The sequence below is a fragment of the Falco cherrug genome, chromosome 5, assembly GCF_023634085.1.
Source record: "Falco cherrug isolate bFalChe1 chromosome 5, bFalChe1.pri, whole genome shotgun sequence".
NCBI lineage: Eukaryota > Metazoa > Chordata > Aves > Falconiformes > Falconidae > Falco > Falco cherrug.
The window spans coordinates 28576453-28596020 of record NC_073701.1 but is presented as its reverse complement, the minus strand read 5'-3'; the positions used below and the strand labels follow the sequence as shown (position 1 = coordinate 28596020).

The 19568-nt window shown below is 44.4% G+C and overlaps 1 protein-coding gene across 3 annotated transcripts in view; it reads right to left on the bottom strand.

Annotated features, from left to right (window-relative positions):
- DENND2A (DENN domain containing 2A) overlaps window positions 1-19568 on the bottom strand; it is a 60170-nt gene that overhangs the window by 9296 nt on the left and 31306 nt on the right. For all 3 annotated transcript variants that reach the window (XM_055711509.1, XM_055711510.1, XM_027799373.2), the window contains exons 5-14: window positions 18908-19029; window positions 17235-17432; window positions 15081-15174; window positions 13743-13793; window positions 10655-10842; window positions 9834-9943; window positions 9554-9623; window positions 8846-8923; window positions 8200-8340; window positions 5698-5846 (exon numbers count right to left, since the gene is read on the bottom strand). In XM_055711509.1, coding sequence (XP_055567484.1) covers window positions 5698-5846; window positions 8200-8340; window positions 8846-8923; window positions 9554-9623; window positions 9834-9943; window positions 10655-10842; window positions 13743-13793; window positions 15081-15174; window positions 17235-17432; window positions 18908-19029 — 1201 coding nt within the window. The remainder of the gene's footprint in view (window positions 1-5697; window positions 5847-8199; window positions 8341-8845; window positions 8924-9553; window positions 9624-9833; window positions 9944-10654; window positions 10843-13742; window positions 13794-15080; window positions 15175-17234; window positions 17433-18907; window positions 19030-19568) is intronic.

The window sequence follows — 19568 nt, the reverse complement described above, 5'->3', positions numbered from 1 at the left end:
GCACTTGAAAACCAATGGAAAAGATCTCTGTGATTCCAGGTAGCTCCACAGAGGAACACTGAACAGCTGAAGTACATGGTTATTTATGGCATGGTGAGATATTATGGCATGCTCTCTCCTACTATATTTATGGTGGCTTGTTCTTCCCTCAACCCTGCTCTCAAGTCCCAGTGAGCACACATGGTACGTGAGAGATTGAGTGGGAGGAAAGATGGCTGAGGTCCAGTTAGTGGAAGTCACAGACAGAGCTGCCTAAGTCTGAAATTGTATGCACTGCACCACGCAGTGGGAAGTAAAGACAGCTTCCCTTTCCACCCTTCCATCTGCGCCTGCCTCATCGCCTCCAGGATGAACCCTAGTGATCTCTGCTCTGAAACATTCCTCACCGTGGAAGGCATTTTCAGGGTACAATACTGATAGGGTTGAGGACCGTGAGCTTCCTTTGAAGGCAGAGCAGTTAAGGGATGGACACAGAGGAGGTAACATTGAGGTGTCTCTTCCACATGTGATGCAGTCAGACTTGCTCTGCAGATAGCCCCAGGGAGCTGCAGTTTGCCAGGAGCCCAGCAGAACCTCCGTCCTTTGGAATGACTCAAGCCTAAGCTCCCTCCTTCTCTTGCATAGGCACTGCAACGAGCACTGAAGGACTGCTGATTCACACCATGACTACTGAGCCCTGCAGAAGAATCCCATATGATAAATTCCCTTTATGCCATCTGTGTGACCATGTGCTCTTCAGTCAGCAGTGATGGGGGAGGCTGCCCAAATTACACCACAGTCATAATGTGGCAGGCACCTGTCTGTGAGAAGGTGAATATGGCCACTGAAGTTCTGGCCACTGCTCAAGCTGGACGCCGCTTTCTATGAGATGTGCACAGAATCAACCACAATTGATGTGCACAACACAACCAGAACAGTTTAACGCGCTCTCAACACACTGTTTCAGTGTCAGTCAACATTTGAGGGCTCTTAAACTAAACAGGCAGCCAACGCCTTCAGGTAGCTACAAGGTAATGTCCCTGCTGAAATTCTGATATCCCAGGACGCTTGCACCATAACCATTACTGCTGCCACTGGAGTAACACTGATCCAGGGTGCTGTGTTTTGCTTGGCACACTCCTGATGCCACCAGGAACGAAGAGATCTACCCAATGTGATTGCAGTGTGCTCTGGGGAGAGGCCACAGACGTTCAATGCCAGTTGTTCAAAGGGGATACAGACACCACTTTTTAAGGCTTTTGGTTTCAACAGTAATCCTTACAATATTGTGTGGGTCTTCAAAGTACACTTTCAAGACCCTGAGCACGTTTTCATGTGTTCATTCAGCCTTCTGTAGGGAACACGGCTGAGCTGCACATCTGATATCACTTGCACAGAGGCTTGCAGGAGAGACTGAGGTATCACTAGTCGAGAGGTTAAAAAGTGTTGACGTACACAAATAACGGTGTCAGATCTCTCCCTAAAGGGCTGCACTGAATATAAGCTGACACACGGGTATCTCTGGCTGAGCACTCCCTTGGTCAGAACAATGATATTACATCAATTCATGACATTTGTTTGCTTGAACAACAGGCCTTCCCATCACAAAGCATCATCTGCAAAATCCTACACAGAACAGCCTATGAAGCTGCTGCTTCCTGGTAGCCGCCTTGAACACAGGGGGCCAATACAGAATCTGAATGCAGCAGCTGCAACTACACAGAAACTCGCCTTCCTCTACTGGGAAAATTTACTCCAAAATACATGAGTTACTCCAATTTACATGACTGGCTCTAAAAAGACATCTTGACAACTTGCAACAGCTCCTAAGGAAGGATACTGGCTGCTCAGTTTGGTTGTTTCCTCCCGAACTTTAAAGTGACTATAGGGTTTCCAGCTTTCTGCTCCAAAGGCAGGCACCTATGCTAAAAAGCCCCCCAGGCCAAATCCCTCTTTGGGTTTAGGAGACTTCACGATTTCTGAAAACCACAATTGATTCAATTCAATAATGCCAGGCAGCCCTTTGCTCCCTGTGCTGACCAAACTGCTGAAAAAACGGTGGTATTTGGCAATTTAAGACAGTTTGATTACGTGCTTTTTTTCTTTTCTTTTTTTATAAGCTCTGTTACAGTAGGATTCATTTTACAAACACCTTTGGATTTCTTACACTGTGTCACAGCTGGATTTACTTATGATGGATCGCAGATCTGGTTTACAACATTTAACAGGCACAGGAGCTTCCAACCATTGCCCCACAACTTTGTGCAGCATTGCTGCAAATCCTGCCAGGAGGATGCCACATTCCACCAGCTGTGGGGACTGTCACTGCCTCCCACTGATGTGGCAGGTTAGTGCGGGTGGAGAAGTGAGCACAAAGATGCTCTGAAGAAACAATGACACTATCTGACATCCAAACTTCATCTTTGGGTTTCTTTTTCTTCCTCACCACAATACAAAAAGGAGAAACCTGGGAGGCTGGGATTCACGGTCCCAGATTTGTTTTTGTAGCACACAGAAAATGCTTCTTCTTGATGATTAATCACCTTTTACTGGGGATGACCACATTTAAAGTGTCTACTCTAATTCTTTCAGATCTGCCTTTGATAACAATGACCACTTTGTGTTGTTGACACAGCTGTGGTTTCTGGCAGGGACAGAGGCAATTGCTCAAGTTAGTCAGATCTACAGCAGGCTTTTGAGGAGATCTGGAAGAAGGATGCCTTGATTTTAAGCCCATGCAAGTTTTCCTGATTGAAAAAGCCCTCTGAACCTAACACTCCTCCCCCTCAGGCCAGTAAAAACTGCCCACTCTAGGCACCTTGTGAAATTAGGCCACTTTTATTTGGAAATGCGTTCTAAAAAATGGTTCTACGGTGCCTTGAACCACATGCCAGGCAGCATCACTTGGAAACAAAAGCAGCTCTCTGCTGCAGTGCCTAACCTGTGCCATGACCTCCACTGCTCCAGGACTAAAATTCACAGCGAAGGAACGAACAAAAGCTAGGGAAGATTACACAGACCAACACGGTTTTAACAAAGTCATTTTCCTGGGTTGCGAGGCAATGTCTAACTCCAGTTTCCATAGCGATGGGAGGGGGAACCCCACCCAAAACCTAATAAACCAGATTCTTTCCTTTTCCTCTGCCAAGCTTTGGATTGACATGTCTTTAAAAAACACTCAATGTTCATTCTAAAGATGGAAAACACAAAGTATTTCACTTGCTGTACACTTGTTAGATGCATTTTTTGGCTCAGCTCAAAAACATTTCACAGTCCACACAGTATTTGGCAAAAGACCTTTCAGCTTTCTTTTCCCACGGACTGATTTCATAGCAATTAAAAGATGTAAATAAACGGCATACATTATTTTCTCTGTCACTCACACCCAGACACACCTTTACACACACATACAGACACTGATAGTGCCCACACAAAGAACTACAAAGATGAATGATAAACGCGATTTATTATGCATCTTTCACCATGTCACCTGCACTCTCCCTGTTAATCCATCTCAGCTGGATTATTTCTAGCATTCCTAACCTCTGAGCAGTTTCCAACAGCTGCTTTTATCATTTTTTTTCTTCTCTTAAGCTATTGCCAAAAAGGTTTTTTCTTTCCTCTGAAACTGGCATTTTAACCCTAAAGTAAATACTTAATATTCATTGAGTTCAATGTTTCTGTCTCAGGAACAGTATCATTTGGACAGAAGATCCTGTATCTACAATACCATCAGTTTTCAAAACACGGATTTTCCACCAACAAGTAGAAGAGACTGCTGACCTTTTGAAAGGCTCACCAATCCAGCGCACTCAAGTCACTGGACTGAATTAGAATACAATAGTTTACTTAATTATTTTGTTTTCTGTTTTTCAAGCCTTTACAGACCTTTGGGTCATTTTCAAGTTTTTTCTCCACAAAAATGAGCCAGAGAAACTTCATATTTTGTTATTGGAAAAGAGAAAGACTCTTCCACAATTTCTCAGAGCAAAGTCTTCTCAGAAACATCAAGTATTAGAAGTCTTGTAGAGAGATGGCAAATCCACGGTAAATATTTGAATCTCAGCCCTGTGGCCTAACAGACTCTGGATCTTTAAAACATAATAATCCTTTTTTTCACAGAAGGTGGCTGTTTATGGTATATTTAGAGATTCTAGAAACTACGATTCTATAGCTCTCTCCCATTCTCTTTTACAGGTCTGGGCAGCTGGGCTCATTCTTAAGGACCCCAGATATATGGACAAAAGATACATGGGGAAAAAAAACCCAGCACAAAACCCATTGAAGTGCTCTGAAAAGAGATATTCTGTAACATACACCATGCTTAGAATACGTGTTGGTGTGCTGTCATACAAAGATGTGATAGGAAAAGATCTGGTAAATAAAGGTTCATTCTAAAGTGATGCTTTAAAAAAAAAAGTTCCCTACCATTTTTACTCTTACGACCCAGCCCTCATGTAGAGATTACAATGTCATCTGTACCCTTAACAGTTTTTCTCAGAATATAAAATTTGTCCTACAGAGGAGGAGAAAAACCTTTGAAAACAAAGCCAGTCATCATAAATTATCACATAAATCATATATGCTATGTAGAAATATAGCATGGATGAATTATCTTATTTGCAATGCAAGTCTGGATGCTCTGCATGGAATGTGTGGCTTAAGTATCCAGAATAATAAGCATCTATGCATATAATATATCAGTGATAACAAAGAGGCAAATCTTGTCTCTGACCCAAGGCAGCTCCCAAAAACTGCAAGCAGACAGTGCTGCCTGGATGCTACGGCCTCCCTCTCTCCAGCCTTCCTATTCCTGTAATGAGGATGCCTGAGCCCTGTCTGCAGAGAGCCCCAGATCCCTGCAGGATGAATTTTTCCCTTCGCTTTCCTGTTGAAGGGGCCTCCCCATTCTTTGCCCCAGAGCTGCAGCCTGCTGCCTGGAAGTTGTGAAAACAGACAGCTTAGGGGCATTGTACACTGCTGAAACCTGAGCGTGCTCCTAAGTGTCATTACTCATCCAGGCAGCTTTTCTTTCCCCAGCCTTGTCGAACCCTCCTCTCTGAATCCTCAAGTGCTTCAAGGGCTGGAGAGCTGCCAGCCACCAGCTGCACAAGATCTTAAAGAAACCTGGGCCTATTTTCATAATTCAGGAGAACAAACAAAAAAATTTAAAAAAGCAAATTGAGCAGACTCAAAAATAGAAGGGGGAAGTCCTGTATCTCATTCCCCCTCGCTCTATCCTTCACTTTCATCCCCCCCAAGAAAAAAGGTCTTTAGAAATCAGCATTAAAACACAAGCTGAAGATTAAGAAGATTTTGTGACATCAGGGAATAAGCCAGAAGGGACTGTGATCTCTGCCCAAGGCTTGATCCTTGGAAACTCTAGCACAGCTCAGTGGGAAACACTGCAGCATGATGGAGCAAAAGGAGGGGGGTTGCTTCCTTAGCACCAGGTATCTACTCTGAAAATGTTTGGAGAAAAGGGAATTTGGTTCTCTTTGGGGACAAGAAGCAGCACAGTCTTTGCAAGCTGCAAAACGAAATTATGGTGCATGGCCTAAGTTCCCCACTCCTGGGAAGTACAGCCCTGCTCACATCAAACACAAAGTCGGAAAAGAGCAGAGAAGAGAAAAAGAACAAAGCAGAGGGATTAGTCACTGCAGTCTTCTCAGCCTCCCTTCCCTGGCAGCATTTTGTTAAGGAAGTGCAAGGGGGTACCTAAGCTTGTCTGCGATAAAGATGACCCTCCTTTCCAGAAGCAGGGAGGCAAAGACTCTGCTCAGATGCCGCACGCTGAGGGATGTGAACAACGACTCAAAATCAACATGCTCGAGCCTGGAATCGAGAGGCCGCCGCAGCTCGATGACCTGTTGGAGAGAAAAAAGGCCACAGGTCAGCTCTTGCTGCCCAGCCATGCTGTGGCAAACAAGGAACTAACAGGTATTTTCACAGCTAACAAGCCTTACTGACTGTGCTGGCAAACGCTGCACAGTGTTAAGCCCTCAAACACCATCTTTCCAAAGACTTCCCATAAATCCTTCTTCCAGATGAGGAAGATCCAGAGTCCACTCCAATGGGCACAGCATGAGACCAGCCACAAGTTCTCCCCACTGGACTGAGGACAGAGAGCTCTTCATAAAGAGGAAAACTAGTTTGTGTCCAGCTGGGAGTGGTTTCCAGCCTTTCTGGCATTCATGCAGCAGAATGGCATGGAGCCTTTCAGATCTGCACTCTTACTTTTACAGTTATGATTTATTTATTTATTTTTTACTGCAAGAATCTGGATGCCTAGCCTACTGACTACAGATATTTTACATCTGTTACAGAAGAGAACAGCCTGTGGGCATTCTGCTTTGTTCATACCTACTTAAGTAATTCCTGTCACAGCACCTTAGCACTTCATACTCCTTAAGACCGATGCTTATCTAAACTCTTCTTAAAAGCCTCCAACACCACACATTTCATAAATCCCACAAGAAAATTACTCTAGTTCCAAACCACCCTTACCAACACCAAGCCTGCAGCTGAAACATGTCAGTGGCAAATTACTTCAACTAGTTGTTATCTTACTAACAGTATAAACTCAGAACAACTGGTCACCTTCCTCTCTGTAGGAGACTCCTTGTGTAGTTACAGGTTATCATCATGTGTCCTCCTTTGTCCTTTGTTTTCTATATTAAACAAACAATTTTCTCAAGCTTTGCCTGTATTTTCTAAACCACTTAGTAAGTGGAACTACTCTTCTGGGGCTTTCTCCTAGTGTTTGTATTTTTTGAAAAAATGATACTTCAAATATAAATTTCCACCAATGCTGGAAAGTAGAAAAAGTGCTTTTATTTATTATCCATCCCTTCATTTTCTTTCACATTGTGGGAGTTTGTCTAAACAACATCATACTGCTACTTCTGCTCATTGTACGGCCCACTATGCCGCCAGATCCTTTTCTGAAGTACTGTGGCTCACTCATTTACTTCCATGTTACATTAGACTATTCATTTCTTCTACCCAGCATTTTGCTCTTGTCCATATTGAATTTCAGACTAAACCTTCAACTTAGCAAGGTCATTTTGAATTTTAATCCCTTATTCCCCAAAGTGCCTGCAACCCGTCCCAATGCTGTCACTTACCCATTGCATAAACATAGGGTTTATGCCATCAACTAGATAACTAGTGAATCATAGAATCGTTTAGGTTGCAAAAGACCTTTAAGACCATCAAGTCCAACCGTTAAACCAGGACTGCCAAGTCCATCACTAAAGCATGTCCCTAAGCACTGTATCTATGCATTTCTTAAACACCTCCAGGGATGGCGATTCCACCACCTCCCTGGACAGCCTGTTCCAATTCTTGATCACCTACCCTTTCAGTGAAGAAATATTTCCTAGGATCCTAGGAAAAAACAGCCAAAACATTCTCACAGCCTAACGGCACACCTCTGGGACTCTGCTCCTCAAGTGCAGATTTTGCAGTCATTTCATTTAGTTTGGACTGTTTTCAGTTTGGTTGAGGAGAATGGCACCATCCAGTGCCATGCTAAAAGCCCCCAGACACAACCTCTCTCAGCTCGCTGCCCAACAGGACGAATAGCAAAGACTACCCTCAGTTTGGCTCTCTCCATGTTCCCACAGTCCTTCAATGCTACGCCCAAAAGCACTCTTAAAACCCTCCCAGCATCCTCATACCACACTGTGAGATGCAATACGTACCCTCACCCCCACGCTGTGCAAATGCCATTCTGAAAGGCTGCAACATTGCCCTTGTGTAGTTTCAGGTATTTTTTTGACCAGAATCCCGTGTCCTGACCCACACAAACAGTGGTTCTGTATTAAGGACGCTGGAGCACATGCTATGAACCCTGTCTTCAGGAAGCCAAGTATGGGGGTCCTTGAGCAGATCCAAGGTCATATGCTGGGCAGCATGGGGCCCGCCAGCCTGTGCCACTTGGCCTCAAGGCCAATACCTTATTTCATTCTGCCATATTAGCATGGTTGTGTCTTTACATTAATTTTTACCATATGATTTCTCTGTCGATTCTGAGGTCACTGAACTCTCTGTGCCATCCCCTCTGGTTCCCTATTTTACTCCCTAGCTTCCTCGCACAGTTGCCAGACAATCTGTCCTTGAAGATCTCCAGTGCTATATCAAAGTTCCAACTTCCAGTTGCCAGTCCTGCACCATGTGCTGGCCTAAGTCTTGCTCTCTCTAGGGTGGTGTCTTTACCTCGGTTCCTGAGCCTGGCAAGAAGTTCTTGACTGTAATTGTCCGGCCCAAAGCTGGGAAAGGTGCCTCCATGACACTCCTCATGAGAGGCTGCACCAAGGCTGGGGAAATGCCTCGTCTTTTCTCAACCTCATCCAAGATCTGAAATAAAGGCATGAAGATACAAAAAACATGTAAATCAGGAGGAGGGAGGCAACACCAGGAATTAAGTGCACCAGCATCTGCATTCTCTCCTTAACCCAGCATTAACATGGAGCCTTGAATCATAAGGAAGAAGGTAAAAGGTGCATCTAAAGACCCTCTGTTTCCTTCAGCAAGAGAAACCCAGCTCCAGTGAGGTTACTGGAAAGCTTGCAATTTGCAAACTCCCCACCACACTCAGTGTCAGGACTCCCTGCCTTTTAATCTCTCAGCACTTGTATTCTGGTAGTACTGCTGAAAGAAGAAGGCAACAGCTGACAATCTAGTTTTCTTTTCAACTGTGTTTTTCCTAGGTGCTGGAATTAGCATGTGCTTGCCTTGACACCACTGTTTCAGGCCCTTTCTTCAGCTACCACGTTCCCTAATCCCCATTCTTCTGGTGTTGACTTCACCTTCAGGTCCCTCTGGGACTACAGCACAAATTCCCTTTCTTTCCCCTCCTCACCTTAGAGAAGAGGTTGAAGCATCCAAGGCGACTCACAATGCAGTAAACTTCTGGGAGACGCTTTCCCTTCCCACTGGGCTTTCAAGACAAATGCAAATACACACACAGAAACACCAAAAAAATGTCAGTTACAACTACTGCAAAGAAAGTGTGATCAGTCTCTTAATTCTGCAGTTTGCTGGTTGGCTCAGAAACTGGCAGACGTTTGACAGCATGCTGCTGCTGACAGTATCTTAAGCCTGACTCAATCTCTGGTATGCTAGAAACAGTGGGGAGAAATGGGTACATCCACAGTATGGTGCCAACCTTCCCAAGGCAAATGACTAATGCAGGGCAGACTGCTCTACAGAGACAACTCTGAGCCTATAGGACCAGCACAGGTTTAGACAGCTCTTTAGTAGCTATGTAAACCTAAGGGAGACAAACCGTGTCTTCAGCTTAGTGGTGAAACAACAGTCCATGGTCATAATGTTAAGTGCTGGTGTAAGGAGAAGACAATAAGCTATGCCTGGAGCAGAGGACGGTACTCAGAGAGGGACTTTGGCAGTGAGAAGAGCAGAAGAGAGCAAAAGCTGCTCTGTTGCTGCTCTTTCTTTCCACACTGAAAGAGAAGAGCAGTCAACTTTCCACTTTCCAGAGAGGGTGCCAGGAACACCAACCCCACAGAAGGCAGCATCTCTAGGAAAAGAAAAAAACAGGGATAATTACCAGCAGCCTTCTACAGTATCCGAATCGCCTGCTTCCATCTTCTCCCGTCAAGACAAATGAGAACGTCTCACTGAAGAAAGAGAAGCCAGAATGACAAGAAACCCATCACCCACATTAACAGTCTTTGACATACAAATCCAATACACCCACAATATTTTTGCATTTCCAGTACACCCCTCTCAGGGCTTTGCCCAGTTTTCTACTGTAACAGCTCTCATATTTAATTAGCTTGCAAATAAATCTGTTTCTTATGAATCAGGATACAAAGTACAGTACTTACCTGGCAAACTGATGGATGGGGGCCCAGTCCTTTGCATCAGGGAAGCAAAACTGGGGAATAGCTTTCAACTGATCTTCTGCCTCACGCATGAATTTGAACGAGCGCTCAAGCTAGCAGAATAGAGAGAAGGAATGTTTCCAATTAGTCATGTGGGGATGGAATGACTTCAAATATTTTTCCTGTGACAAATGAAGAGGTGATGACAGAGGCTAAGCTTCTGCCTGGAAGATATTAAAATTTCTGTGATTCTGGCTCACCTAATCTTTACACATCTTAAAGTAACTCTGTGCCCCCAATTCCGCCAAGCCCTGCATCTGCAGCACCTGCCCCTGCTACACTGTGCCTCTAATTGGGACACATCTTCCAGCAAGGGGTAAGAGAACTGAAGTCTGAGGGGAGCTCTGGTTACACCCCGTTTACAAACACACTGTCACACTGGCACTGTTTCACCCATTCCTTGTTCCCCATTTTGAGCCAGACTATTGGTGAAAGCTGTGCCTTCCCTTTAAGAACGTATGTCTTCTCCCAAGTGTCAGTTTTCTTTAAAGAGAAAAGGGGCAGAACGGGAACAGCTACATAAAAGTCATAGCCAAGGGCAGCAAAAGATCTAAATCAGCTGCTCTTTCAACAGTGAGAAATACCATGACAATTCTCAGGGACTGACTGCAGCCCCTCTTACTTTAGTCTCACTGAACACTGACACAGCACAGTGGTTACTGATATAACATGTGGTCAACAGAGAAGCTGTGGCTTCTCCAGCTGTGCAAGCACACCATGCTATCTGAGACATGTCAGCCAGACCCTCCTGATGGGCACCGTACCTTCAACGGGAACTGCTGGGTAACCTCAGGGACATAGGCAGCCCCAGCCTGCTTCTTGTGCAGTGACACCACTACGAAGTACTCAAACAGCTGCCTCTCTTGATATTCGATCAAGTCCCGTTCCAAGGTTTGGTACCGTGGGGTTTGCTTCAGGCGAGATTTCACATGCACTAGGCGCTGGCTGTGAGCTATGAAGAAAAAAGATTAGAGATTGTAACGATCTAGCTCTTTGCACAGAGCATCAACAGCGCTTTGCAGAGACTTACAGATAAACTCAAAACCACCTCACTGCATTTACTTTGTCAGTGGCTGAGTAAGAGGCAGGAACCATTTGGAAGCTGCGCTATAAATATCAACAGAGACAGGGCATAATCTTTCGAGTGCCGTCACCTTGAAGAGTTCTGGCAGCAGCAGGATTTCATGGATAGCTTTTACAGCTGAAGACAACGCAAACGGAGATCCATATGGGACATGGTGTAACAGGTAACGTCTGGGCACTCATCCTAGCATTCATTTATGCATCTTTCAAAGCCAACAGTTAGGTGATTGATCACCTTGGTGCAGAGGAGGCTGTGGGTAGCAATCCCCATGGTTTCACAAGACCAGCACTTGGGTCAGGTTAGGGTTCCACTGGCTGAGTAACACTGGGAACTCCCAGCTTCAGTAACACAGGCTGGGCTGTAGGCCAACAACAAAAAAGTGTGACAAGAGGTGCAAATGAAAAAGGCTGGCTCGTGCCAGTTCTTCCTGTGTCTAAAACTAATCTCTCAGGACCATGTTTCTGCAAGTTCACCCAGGACAATGGGAAAACAAGAAAAACTGCCAAGCAAGCTATAACTGCAACACACATGAGCTGTGGGACAATAAACATTCCAGCATGGAAAGTAATGAAAAGCTGCCTGCTGAGAAGAGACCAGATGAGATTCCCTAAGACCACCCCCTTGCTTTGTTTTACAGTCGCATCCAAAATTAAATATCCATGATGTCTCCCTTACCCCTACTACAAAAGAAAGAATTAACTACAAGCAGAGACCACAGCACATTCTCACAACTGTGCTTTTTACGAATGCGAGTGGCAACGCAACGTTTTGACAGAAACAACCACACAGATGCTGCAGGAACTCCAAATACATGAGATGTCTGCTTGGCAGAGAGGGCTTCCTGAGAGATGCTATATACTTTAGGACAGACACTTGACCTTTTGTCTGGTAAAGTTGTGCCACTCACAGACTATTCCGGATAATGTAATTGAAAGCAATCTTGAGGTGCCTTTTAAATCAGACAGCGTAACAACCTCTGGACAGTTGAAGCCCTCGAAAGATGCCTCAGACTCCTTTCTCTCATCACCTATTATGTGATTTGCTCTAAGGCTTTAATTCTTCAAAAGTTTTCAGAAGTGGTTTCTGGTTTACCAGGGACTTCAAAAAGAGCAGTGTCACAGCAATGCTGAGTGCTTCTGAAAAGCTTGCTCAAGCTCTGCATTGTTTATATCCTGTGCAACCTACTAAAGATATCAGGATTTTACTGCTGTCATCATGGCAGAGGTTGTCTTTGAACATTTTTCCTTCCCAAGGGTCAGCACTTACGGCTCTGACATGCAGTCTGATTATTGCTGTCTGATGATTTACTGTGTCTCAGATGATGTACAGTGACTTGCTAAGCCGAGGTAACTGGATGGTGTGTTTGGTCTATTAAGTAAAACATACAAAATTGAAAGCGCCAGACAAAAGAGACTTGCTAAGTCATCTCACTTTCCTATTTAAAAATAGGAAAGTCAACAGTTCAACAAGGCATAAAGCAAAATACAGGTGTAGCTAAAGCAAACAGCAAGTGCCAGAGCTCCTGTTCACACTTATGTAGGCTTGCACAGTCACTCAGACCCACATATGGATCTGAATATTGTTCAGTCCAGCGCTGTCAGATTTGAGATGACTTCACACAATCTCCATCATCCCCTCTAAAGGCAGTCCCTAGCTGCAGTTACACAGATGTTACAGAGAAACATAGGATGATGCACACGATTTGCTATGGCAACCAGTAACAGACAAGAGTTTGAGTCTTCCTGGACACATCTAGACTGTTTTTCACAGCTACATCTGAACACAGACTATATTTCACAACCTCGTTTTACAAGACGGTTGCAAATGTAATTTCTGTGCAATCTGGGAGCAAACCCTCCCTCCCCATCTCCAGCGTAGCCTGAGAACCTGTCAAAAGGTAGGTGGTGGCAGCAATTTTCAGCTTGATCTTGCTAACACAGCAGTACAGATGAAAGATTTCCCAATGCAGAGGAGTGTACGAGTATACAGTCACTCTTGTATGGGAAGCTGTGCTCACAAGAGGGAACTCATTCTGAGGTTTCTGTTCTAAAAACCTGAAAGAGGGTAAGAACGAGCACTCCTAAGCACAACACACTGTAGTTGACACAGAGCTCACTGCTGCTTATGCCTGTCTTTTCAGCTTGGGAACTGACCTGCGACCCAGATCAGGTGTGCATGTGAGTCAGGAAACTTTGGAATCTGAAGAAGATTCCATCTTGCATTCTAACTCTACAGGAAGGTTTCAGAAGAATATTATAGAGACCAGTATACCATATAGCTGAAGTAAGCAGTGCAGTGCTTTATCCCAACTTGGCCAGCGCAGAAGAGTTTAACTAGCAATAAATCATAGACTGCAATTCTGTTTTCCAAGCTAGGCGGTCTGGCTGGCGGTTTTTCTCCCTTGGTAAACATGTAGTGGGGTTTCTGAACACTCTGTCCCATGCAATACTGCTTCTGTCAGCCTGGTCACACATCTGTGACTGTGTACTTAGAAAAATCTCACTGTATTTCCACAGTGTCCAAGCCATCTCCTAGGAAAGTCAGTGCAAGGAGCTTTAATGGGAAATGGAACAATGTTTGGTTTGGACTCTTCTAGTTCTCTGCCCATGGATTTTCTTCTGTGGTATTGAGAACTTTGTTTTCTCACTGTGTTCTGAGTGAAAACAAGCTCCTTTTCCGAAGGCAGAACACAGAGGAGAGCTCTTGACCCAGGATCTCAGTGCAGAGTTGGTCAGGAGCCTTTTGCTCTCATCACACATTTGCCTTACCTTTCAGCTTCTCTTCAGTATCACTGTCTGATTCACTGTTTTCATCTGTAACTAAGAAAAAAGAAAGGGGAAGATGAATCAAGTAAAGCCTGTTTATAACTGTGCATTTCTTACCACTGGCATGAGAAACCCAGGCCTGGCAACTTCAAGGAAGACAATATAGATCCCAAGGGATTTGTTCTTTTCAAGGGTGCACATACCCGCAGACATTTAGCTTACCAACTTTGGTATCTTCCCATTCATTCAGGGAATAATAAAAACACCAACAAATTAGATTTTGCCCAGCCAGGTGAGCTGCATAAAGAATAAAATGCCAGAGCAGTGTTTTATCCAAGTCTGTATAAGCACAACACCAAGGCAAATTACTGATTAATATGCAGTAGTTTGCAGGAAAAGGGATAAAAAAATAAGCAAACAAACAAAAAAAACCAATTTCCAGACTGAATCAGCCTCAAGGTCTATATGGCCCAATAGCCTGTCTCTGTCAAGGATGCCTTAGATGCTCATCTGGGACAGCTTCAGAGAGGAGTATAAAAAACAGTATAGAGACAAGTCTGGGATGCTTCCCCTGAAGGTGCATATAAACACACTCATCCATTCTGCAGGTGTATATCCTATATAAAATAGGATAAACAGTAAGAAGCAATTGTGGGAAATAAATAATGCTGGTGGTCACCTTTTGCTGGCAATTAGGGTGTTTGGGAAAAAAGTACTGTGTTGGAAAGACATAATTATAAGTTTTACAGAGATGAGATGTTTAAAAGTAATGGCTCTGAAGTACCTGAACACTTCTGGCAAGTTGTTAATTGACAGTGGAAAGCTGAAAGTCTCAATCTTACTACGATGGAGATGGTCCTACAGTCAAGTCTAGAAAGCCTGATTCCCAACTGAGGCTATTTGTTTATTGGGATGCTGAAGGAACCACGACTGTTGCAAAATCTGCTACGTTCCATTGGACAGTTCACTGAAGTGACACATTCCCACAAAATATTTTGATCTCAACAAACGAGACTTTTTGGACAGAACATTCCTCTCCAAAGCTTCCAGCCTGTTCCAGAAATAAACATCAAAAAAGGGAGACATTTTTGGTGCGACCTATAAGGTTATCATGCAAAGCCATGGAATGAAAATGAAGCAAGAAAACCAAAAAAGTTCTGTTTTAGTGAGTCTTTTCAACAGAGGAACAGCCTTTATCTTTCCAAAAGAATGGGTGGAAGCCCCAACTCAGTCTCACTCTGGACTGGGAGAAGCACTAGAAAACGTCACATAAATCACTAAGCCTAAACTCTAAGTCAAGTCCTCAAAAAATCTTAGATATATGATTCAAAGTTCCTTTACCTTTCCCTGAATTGCTCTCTGTAGACTGTGATAGTCTCTTGACACGCTTCTTTCCCCTTCGTGCCTCATAAATGGCATTGATTTTCAACACAAGCTGCTCCGCAAACACAAACAAACAAATGTTATTTTCCTCCCCAGGCAAGAAATAAAGTTAGAATTTCATGCAGAGTGCTCTGTTTCCCATCCCTGGCCACACTGAAACTCTTCGCTTGACGTCCCAGAACTGACAATTACCAGCATCTACCTTGCACAGCAATCTGCACCTGTGCGGCCAATGGCCACACTCTGGTACAAAAGCAGTACAGTCATGCTGGCACAGCGGGAGCCCAAGGTAACAAGCCCTGATGAAAGGCCAGGTCTTTCTGCACTGTGTGACCATACAAACTTGACAGTGCCTTCCTGGGCCTCTCCATACAATGGTCCATACTCTAGGGAGCATCAGGTGGTGCCCTGGGAACCTGTCCTGGTCTGCAGGTTTGAAGCAGAAAACTGGTTGGAGAATGACAGCAAACTTTAATGTCTTATGCCTTTAACATCTGCTGTGAGATGTGCTGGAAAAGCCTTCATACCAAGCACGGGGGAAACACATCATACAAGGAACACTGAAGAAATTGAGATGGGTAGGCATCAATGGTGCTGAAGTACCTTGTACTAGTGGTTTTCTTTGCAAATCCTTTAATCTCTGGCCCCCCAGCTGGCCAGGAGAGAAGACACTTCAGTTTTGGGCATAGCTGCGCTTAGTGGTTCATTCAGTGTCTCTGGTCTCCCTATCTGTCCCTGAAGGAGAGTGGAATTGCAGAAGGACCATGCCAGGCTTCCCCAAACCTCCCTGAGCAGAGCTGACTCCTTGCCAAGGTCGCAGGCAGAAGCAGGAGGACATAGCCACAGCATTCAGATTTATTCCAGAAAGTCTGGGATCCCTGCACACACGTGCTGAGAGCTCAAGGTAGAACAGGTCCACCACACACTTGGTCAGGGAACTTTGAATCCAAATGTTTAAGTGAGAGGCAGGATACTCTGGTGTGGAAGTACAGCCTCCACCCAGCTGCCCAGCTCAAGTCTGAGGTTGATCTTGCCACTGACACAATGGATCAATCTGTTCTGAGCTTGCTCTGCACAACTGCTCAGTGGCACTGCCTGGTAAATACATACTTGTAATCCTCCCTTCAGTTGACATAAAGTATGTGTGAACACACTGACAGAGCTCAAGCACATGCACAGACGTGTCAGCGTACTGGGAAAGAAAACCCTAGACATTTGTAGTCTTTGGCTCATTCCTGAAGAGCTGACCTATACAGAGAGGGCATTAAAAAAATCAGATACGCAAACATGAACACAGATTTGGCAACCAGGAAACAAAGAAGATACACAAACATATCCCTTTTCCCCCAAATGAAAACAGTGGGTTCAGAAAAAAACCCACCACAGACAGCCCCTGGTAGCCTCTGCTTCTCCTGCAAAGACTAGGATAAGGAATTGTGTTTTTGAAACATTCAATAGATAGACTGCTGCTGAACCTCATTTGGACTGAATACACTTCCAGCTAGATCTAAAAGAAATAAAATTGAAATGGAGTCATGCTGTATCTAGATATGAAGTAGGAAACATTGCTCCAGAAAATGCTCTTGACTACAGAGAACTCCTTGTGTCACTCAAATGTTAGTATTTTCATTGTTCATCTACAATCACACCCTACCTTGAATTACAACCAACCAATGCATCCATAAGACCTAGCAAAGAACAAGATTGCCAGGTGGGAACATCACAACACAGAGACAATTTCTGACTGTTCCATCCACGAAGCAAAGAAAGATATATGACGGGGTACATCTTTTGCAAAAACACTAATTGCTTTTTTTGCCTCTTACAAACTTCAAGTTTTATCCAAAAATTAAAATGCCTTTTTTCTTCTTGTTATTATTATTCTCTCTCCTGATAACTATGATAACTCAGACAGAAAAATAACCGCTTCAAAACTTGCAGAGATGTTTGTGAGCCGCCTTCTTCAGGCAGAAAGGGGGTTAAACAAGTCAAGTCAACCGCCAGGACAACAGCTTTGTTGCAGGAATGCCACACTGCAAACTGAAAAAAACCATTGTCTTGTACTCACATTCCTGTCTGGAATAAACATAAAAGAGAAAGCCCTAGATTTACCTTGGGAATCTTCCTTCTCCTCTTCCCATTCTGAGGGTCTCCCAAGGAGAAGAAGGTGTCATCTGGACTGCTGGGGGTCGAGGGAGGGCTGATTTTAGATGGTGACCCAGTCCCATCACGGCTCAGTTTTCGAATGTCTGGCAGTTTGAAACTCCGCCGCTCTGAGTTTTGTCGGAAAAAAATGGGCTTGGAAAGCAACTGGAAATGGAGGAGAAGGAACGAATGAACACAGTACCTCTCGTACCTTTGCTTCATTGCTAACACTGTCATGGCAGCAAATCCAGTGGGGCAGCCATAGCACTCAGCTGGCAAAACAGCCCTGAGAACTTTCACAGATTTCTGCACATGCAAAGAACTCATCCAGCTGCCAGGCTAGACCAGGACTATCTTGACCAGCAATTTAACTATCCCATATTCATTCCAGACCAGAACACAATCTCAGGGGTTGGCCAAGAAGCCTTGCTCCAGTTTGAGAAAACCCACAACTTCTCAGGACTTGTGTAATCCAGGCTGGAACTGTAAACAGGACAAGACTAACCAACCAGCCAACCACACACATTTGGGATAATCAGCAGCAACACAGAAGCAGTGAGACCAGACAAAACGCACTGTCAGTATGGCTGTCTTTGACAGTAGCCAGAATTAGATATTTCAGATGAGGGTTCAAGAAATGCCATGATAGACAATTGTGGAGACTGGCTTCCTCCCAAGCTCATTAGCAAGTTCAGTGGGAGCACAACAGATATTTAAGCACCAAAGTTCTTGAAGTCCATGTCCAAAAACAGCACCAGAGAAGCAGAAAGCTCAGCTGCAGTTGCAAACCCGTTAGTTGGCAAGAGAGCTGCAGCACTTCTTTTCTGACTGATGCAGATCACAGCCTTTAGATGTCAAAGTACTGTAGTGTAACACAATTACTCCCATTCAGCCCTTTACTAAGTGTCTCCTACCGGGAACCATATCTACAGTGAAAAGCATTCCTGTGTAACACTGCAGCCCCCTTTCGATAGCAGAGGTGGGAAATCAGGATACACAGATGATTACAAAGCTCTCCGAGGGAAATCGACTCCACCCTAATGTTCACAGACCCTTGCAGATCCTCATCTCACTAGCAACAAGGAGAAGGGATTGAGAACCACAGAACAACTTTAACTTTTAAGTGTTGAATTATCCAAAGAAACCTCAGTTGCTGATTAAGCTGGTTGGAAAACAGCAACACATCAACAAACACTGCACATCAAACTTCTGAAAACACTGGGTAACAGCTCTAATAATAGCTGCATGGAGAGCATAAGAAAACCTTTTGGTCAGGAAAACCATGTTTAGATCCCCGTTATCCACTCTGAACCCAGCTGTTGCCAAGATGACTTCTGCTGTGACATAGTCCCTGCTGTTCCAGGCTTGGACTATCTAAACAGACAACAGGAACCAACCAGAACGGCTTGGGAGGCTGAGGGCAAGGCTGGCCTTGGTAAGCCCTGAGCTCTGAGCAAGAAGTGCAGTCTGATGCAATAAATCCCCCCTCTTATCACACTGTACTCTGTGGTAAAAAACAAAAAGGAAAAAACCCTAACATGATGAAAGTCATTGACAAAACTCCACCTTTTCCACACAGGGCCTGGATTTCACCCAAAAACCTTCTGAAGCAAGAGAGGTGGCCACTTGAATCAAAGTACCTTAGTGGGAGTCCCAGGTACAGAAGAGGTGGGTGATGCTGGGAAGGTCAGGACACATTTCTTCCCCAAACAGCGGCTGTTGGTCTCAATGTCTTCGTAAGGGTTTTCCTTCGATGGTGGATCTGCAGCAAAAAGCCACAAGCAAGAAACTGTAAGTGCAGAAAATCCTTGAGGTTTGCCATAAAAATCTGTTTTGGGATCTGCTGGCCTTCTCCCACCTCCCACATCAGACCAAAGACCTGTTCTCAAGCATTCCTGCATTGCTTCATTCTCTCCATAGCCCTAGAAGTCCAGCTGCTTGCTGGACAGTGTCCAAACCCTGACACTGACATACGCAGCCATAGGAACATGTCACAGATACTACAGATGGAAAAGACCTAGTGAGTCCTCAAGTTCGTTTCCCTGTCTTCAAAGGAGCTGTGAGATTCTCATGCACGTTGGCCCATAGCTGTATTTCCTTCTTTCCAGTCTTCTGCTTAGGATTGTCTAAATGAAACTGTGAGCTGAAGGCTAGCATAAAGGTCCTCTCTCTTCTGTTTAAACCTCACATTTACAGGGACCTCTGGTCATCATTTAATTGGGCTGAAGCAACGCACTGCTCTTGGGCTGACTCTGCAGGAAGATTTAATCCCTTCTCTGAACATAGATGTTGGTCACACAA